The sequence below is a fragment of the Austrofundulus limnaeus genome, unplaced genomic scaffold, assembly GCF_001266775.1.
Source record: "Austrofundulus limnaeus strain Quisiro unplaced genomic scaffold, Austrofundulus_limnaeus-1.0 Scaffold4, whole genome shotgun sequence".
NCBI lineage: Eukaryota > Metazoa > Chordata > Actinopteri > Cyprinodontiformes > Rivulidae > Austrofundulus > Austrofundulus limnaeus.
In genome coordinates this window covers 5276391-5281730 of record NW_013952406.1, presented here as the reverse complement: position 1 = coordinate 5281730, position 5340 = coordinate 5276391, and the positions used below count along the sequence as shown (strand labels likewise).

Genomic DNA, 5340 nt, shown 5'->3' with positions numbered 1-5340 from the left:
CCATCGACTTCATACCATCACCTTCCTAAAATGACCACCTGCCATTTTTGGGCCAAATTAATTTAAAAAAAATCAATAAATGTCATATGTTATATGTTGGTTAAATTTTTGTGTTTCCTGAAAAACTTAAAAAAAAATAAGTTGGGGAATTGTTTTAGGAGACTGTCAATGTGTAATGCAGGAGTGTTGGCCAAAAAAGAGAAATAAACTCCTAAAAGTCTAGACCATGGTATGCTTGTGATTTTAATATAGATATTAATTTAATAGACTCAGACACTCAGTGTATGTGAAAAAGTTTATTTTAAGTCAAGAGCAGCACAAGGATTTGGCTTTGGAAAGAAGTCCAAATCCCTTTGGTATTCAGTTGCAGGGTATTTGCACATTTGAGAGTTTTGACATGACTGAAAGTTCATCCAGAAATGGCACTAATATTAGAGCATCATTGCAACAATATTCATGTTAAATATAAAGTCAAAGATTGCAGTTAATTTTTTGGGGAAAAAATCTTATTATATTGTTACGGGAAAAAATAATAACAAAACTAATATTATGAAGAACTTCATATTTTGTGTACAGTTTGTCAGTAACACTGGAAAAATTTTTAATGTGTCTATGAAGTTTTGAGCTCTTATAAATAAATGCAATAAATTGAAATTAAATCACTTTATTAATAGGTATGACTTCACAATATTAATTTTATGATCTCTTTCACTTGCATGTACAGGGCTTTGACTTGGGAATGACCCCAAATGTTTTTAGTCTCTAGTTACAAGATGCCAGCACATTTCAAATTCTTGTAATAAAATAAATATGAGGTATTACCCATAAAGGTTCAGTCACCAAAATGTGTCCCCCTATATGGAGATGAAAACAGTTGGCATTTGGCCTGTGATCTAGTCCAAAATAAGTTTCACCTCTAGTCAAAATGAACTTAATGTGGATGTAACATTTGATCAAGGCTAGCAACTGTTGAAAAGCTTATTTAAATGGTCCCAGTTTCTTCTACATTTTTAATTATAATATAGTTTTTTGAGTCAAATTGTCCAACCAAAAAATATACATACATATATTATTAGGTAATTAGAAAAAAAAATAATTTGAACTAAAGAAAAAATTGTGTAATTTTCTCCATTTTAAGAACCATTTGTTAGTTTGATCTTGGAACACATGCCATGAGAGGATAGAAACTTAAGGCAGAAATTTTCTACCTTTTTTCCTGCATCTTTGCTACTGATACTAACCATGTATAGGTCATTGAATTTAGTTACGACTAGTTGTTGTAAACTGAAATATATTACTCTAAAGTTGCCGCAATAGTTTGTGTTGCCTTTACAGTGTTGTAGTTAATACATGTGCCTTGTTTTTCTGTTTAATTTTTTTTACTTTCCATATCCATTTGCTCTTTTTCAGAGCTCCTAGAGTCTAGCACAGAAACACACAGAACCTCTGTGCACCATCATCTGTCTCACCCCCCACCCCCGCAATCAAATTAATCCAACATGTACGTTTGTAGACTGTGAGAAGACAGAAAAGACACAGCTGAGATTAAAATTGGGCACAGAACTTAACACCACACCATCATGCTGCTTTGCATTATTTCCATAGTATATAAATGTGATTAGAACGCACATTATAAATTACTATTGTTTGACATAAAAGCCTCATTTCGCCCATAAAACAGTTGGGATCCAGATTTAGGAAATAAAATCATCTTTTATGAATTTGCTGTATGGATTTCTTTTTCCACTATAGTGTTACACAAAAAAGTTTTCTTGTCACCATACACTCCCTTTAGGGAGACACAAAAGTTGTTTGAAATCCAAGAACCCCTGCTTCATAAAAGCCCACCAAGGCGAGAGGATGAAAGGTCACTTCAAGCATGTGTGGGGCATCTATTCTATTCCAAGATCATGCCAAGCTTTAGTTTTTTTTCCCCCAGGAGTCATAGTCTTGAATGACTTGGCAACACAGTGTTTGTTGCTTGTGACATCTCAAATAGAACATTGCTTGGATGCAGGGAAGGACTCAGACATTTGTGTGTACTAAGCAGAATTTGATTCACCTTATGTATTCATTGGAGAGAGAAAAGATGTATTACATTTCCATTTTCCATTTTTTGCCCTTTATTTTGAAAATTGTTTTTAAAATCATTTTTAATGTTTTTAATAAATATATTTTGGGCATCTGCAATAGCATAAAATAATTCAAAGCTATAAATCAGCAATCAAACAGCTGAAGGAATAAAACTAACTGTATCTGCWCTGAGTGCTAATAAATGTCCATGTCATGTCAGCCAATACTGGAAGATAGGAGTGAAAAATGTCTAGACTATTTTAGGGTCTGAAAATGTTAAACATGAAAGAGAAAATTGATTTTAAGACACTAATGCACCAACACCTGTTCTAAAAGTAATACAATATTGCTTAGATCRCTTCTTTACCTTAGACAATATGGTATTTAGAGACATCAAAGTTGCTGGACAACAAAAAAGTGATCAAGAAAATCAAGACAAATATCATCTTTATTTTACGACAAAAGATCCTTAAACAACTAATTTATATTGTATAAACTCAATTGAAAGGACTTGACTGAAAGATGACTCCTATTCTGCAGAGTCCGACTGGAAAAGAAGAGCAAGAAAATCAGTTATCATTTGTGAAAGGTAAAATCTAGGAAATTTACTGGTGAGTCATAATGTAAAAACAAATTCATCAGACGATACTTGAACAAAATTGAAAAATACCTTTCCAACATCACGGCTCTTGGCTCTGAGCTTGTTGACCTGGGACTCAGCGATGTCAGCACGCTCCTGAGCCTCCTCCATCTCATGCTGGACCTTCCTGAGCCTGGACATGTGGGTGTTGGCCTGCTCCTCCTGTGAAAGATTTGAAGTTATACAGAAGTATTAAAAAAACAGCTATTATATAATATAATATTGAAATAAAATTGAATAATAGTTTATTCTTATTTTATATGTTTACTAATATAGTAAAATAAAAAAGCAAGTATTGTGAAATGTTTCACTTACAGCCTCCTCAGCTTGTCTCTTGTAAGCCTTGACTTTGAGCTGCAGCTTGTCCACCAGGTCCTGAAGTCTGACCAAATTCTTCTTGTCCTCCTCAGTCTGCACATGTGAAGTTTTGAATCATTAAGTGTCGACCAACAGAAATTTAAAAATGCCTTTTCCTTATTGGTAGTTGTTTTTAATACTGGATTTTACCTGGTAGGTCAGCTCCTTCACTCTCCTCTCATATTTGCGGACTCCTTTAACAGCATCAGCTCCACGTTTCTGCTCAGTTTCAACTTCAGCTTCTAGTTCACGCACCTGCAAAATGACAATAAAAAATAAATCAGCTTTATTTTATAAACAGTGATGTTTTGCAGATTTTGTTCTTTAAAAATAATTACTATGATTATTTGGTAGGATTAAAGACACATTTTGTTTAAGTCCATACCCTGTGCTCCAGTTTCTGAAGCTGCTTCTTGCCACCCTTCATGGCGAGGTTCTCGGCCTCATCCAGACGGTGCTGCAGGTCCTTAACAGTGACCTCCAGGTTCTTCTTCATCCTCTCCAAGTGAGCACTGGTGTCCTGCTCCTTCTTCAGCTCCTCAGCCATCATGGCAGCCTAAAATAAGAAATGATTTTTCATTATAATTAAATAGAAAACCATTTAAGTTCTTAAACTCAAAAGTGACACTTGTTAAGAAGTTTCTGAAAAGTAAGCTCACATCAGTGATGGCTTTCTTGGCTTTCTCCTCAGCGTTTCTTGCTTCCTGAACTGCATCTTCCACCTCACCCTGAACCTGGACAAGATCAGCCTCCAGCTTCTTCTTGGTGTTTATAAGGCTGGTGTTCTTAAAAAAAGTAGAACTTGTTGAGTATTCATTTGTTATATCTTTGATACCTATCAGTTCATGCAAACTAGGAAAACCCAACCTGAGAGTGAAGCAGTCCAACACGCTCACTGGCATCAACCAACTCCTGCTCAGCCACTTTTCGTGATCTCTCTGTCTGTTCCAGAGCAGCTCTCAGCTCCTCAATCTCAGCCAACATCAGACCATTCCTGCGCTCCACCATGGCAACCTGCTCCTTCATRTCCTCCTGTCCTCTAAGAGCATCATCAAGGTGCAGTTGGGCATCCTAACAACAAACCAAGAGTCAGARAGAATGTTTTTATTCTGAAACTATTGTATTTAAWTATCACAGTAAGCARAGCTCACCTTGAGCTGTCCCTGAACATTCCTCAGTTGTTTCTGGGCCTCAGCAGCCTGCCTGTTGGCATGGCTCAGCTGAATCTCCATCTCATTCAGGTCTCCCTCCATCTTCTTCTTGACTCTCAGGGCATCATTCCTGCTCCTGACCTCAGCATCAAGAGTGCTCTGCATGGAGTCAATCACCCTCTGGCTGTTTCTCTTGATCTGCTCCATTTCCTCATCCTTCTCAGCCAGCTTYCTGTCAATCTCACTCTTGACCTGGTTGAGCTCAAGCTGGACACGGAGAATCTTGGCCTCCTCGTGCTCCAGAGTGCCCTGAAAATAATAAACAGACATCAACGTTAACTTTTGCTAATATAAAGACATGCAAGTGTTTTCAATATTGTAATTATTTGTTTGATAAATGAAGCTTGAGTTTTTACCTCAGCTTCCTCCAGTGCAGACTGAATTTCAGATTTCTCTGTCTCCACAGTCTTTTTGGCTTTCTCCAGCTCATGAATGGTCTTTCCAGTCTCACCAATCTGTTCAGTCAGATCTGARATCTCCTCTACAGAGCAAAAAACATAAAATTATAGCTTTTACTTAACACCATTACAATACTCAGATAATCCACATGGTAAACGTATTGCATGTCTTTTTGAAGATTGACATACGCTGCAGGTTTTTGTTCTCCCTCTTTAGGGTCTCCAGCTGATCCAGGGCCTCCTCATAAGAGTTCTTCATCTTGAACAGCTCAGTGCTCAGAGAACGAGCCTCCTTTTGGGCTCCCTCCAGCTCAGCCTGGCTCTCCTCATACTTCTGCTTCCATTCTGCCAGGACCTAGTTTTGCATTGATTGAGTAAATGAGAAGCTTTCGTTTTAAACACCTATTAGCCTATTAAAAATTTTTCAAATGAACATAATTTATGAACATTTATGAACATTTCATATAAGCAAACACTTCCTCAATTATTAGTATTTTAAATGATCAGAATAACATTTTACCTTGTCAAAGTTCCTCTGCTTCTTGTCAAGGTTGGCAGCCAGAGCATTAGCTCTCTCCACATCAATCATAAGATCCTCCACCTCACCCTGCAGTCTCTGCTTGGTCTTCTCCAAAGAGGCACACTTGGAGTTCACAGCCTC

The 5340-nt window shown here is 37.0% G+C and overlaps 1 protein-coding gene across 1 annotated transcript in view; it reads right to left on the bottom strand.

The window, feature by feature from the left end:
- Window positions 1-2503: 2503 nt before the first annotated feature.
- LOC106527107 (myosin heavy chain, fast skeletal muscle) overlaps window positions 2504-5340 on the bottom strand; it is an 11515-nt gene continuing 8678 nt past the window's right edge. Inside the window, exons 25-35 of the mRNA XM_014021875.1 lie at window positions 5200-5337; window positions 4869-5034; window positions 4638-4762; window positions 4222-4530; window positions 3938-4141; window positions 3730-3855; window positions 3456-3626; window positions 3221-3325; window positions 3029-3124; window positions 2744-2875; window positions 2504-2620 (exon numbers count right to left, since the gene is read on the bottom strand). Coding sequence (XP_013877329.1) covers window positions 2603-2620; window positions 2744-2875; window positions 3029-3124; window positions 3221-3325; window positions 3456-3626; window positions 3730-3855; window positions 3938-4141; window positions 4222-4530; window positions 4638-4762; window positions 4869-5034; window positions 5200-5337 — 1590 coding nt within the window. The 3' untranslated portion in view covers window positions 2504-2602. The remainder of the gene's footprint in view (window positions 2621-2743; window positions 2876-3028; window positions 3125-3220; window positions 3326-3455; window positions 3627-3729; window positions 3856-3937; window positions 4142-4221; window positions 4531-4637; window positions 4763-4868; window positions 5035-5199; window positions 5338-5340) is intronic.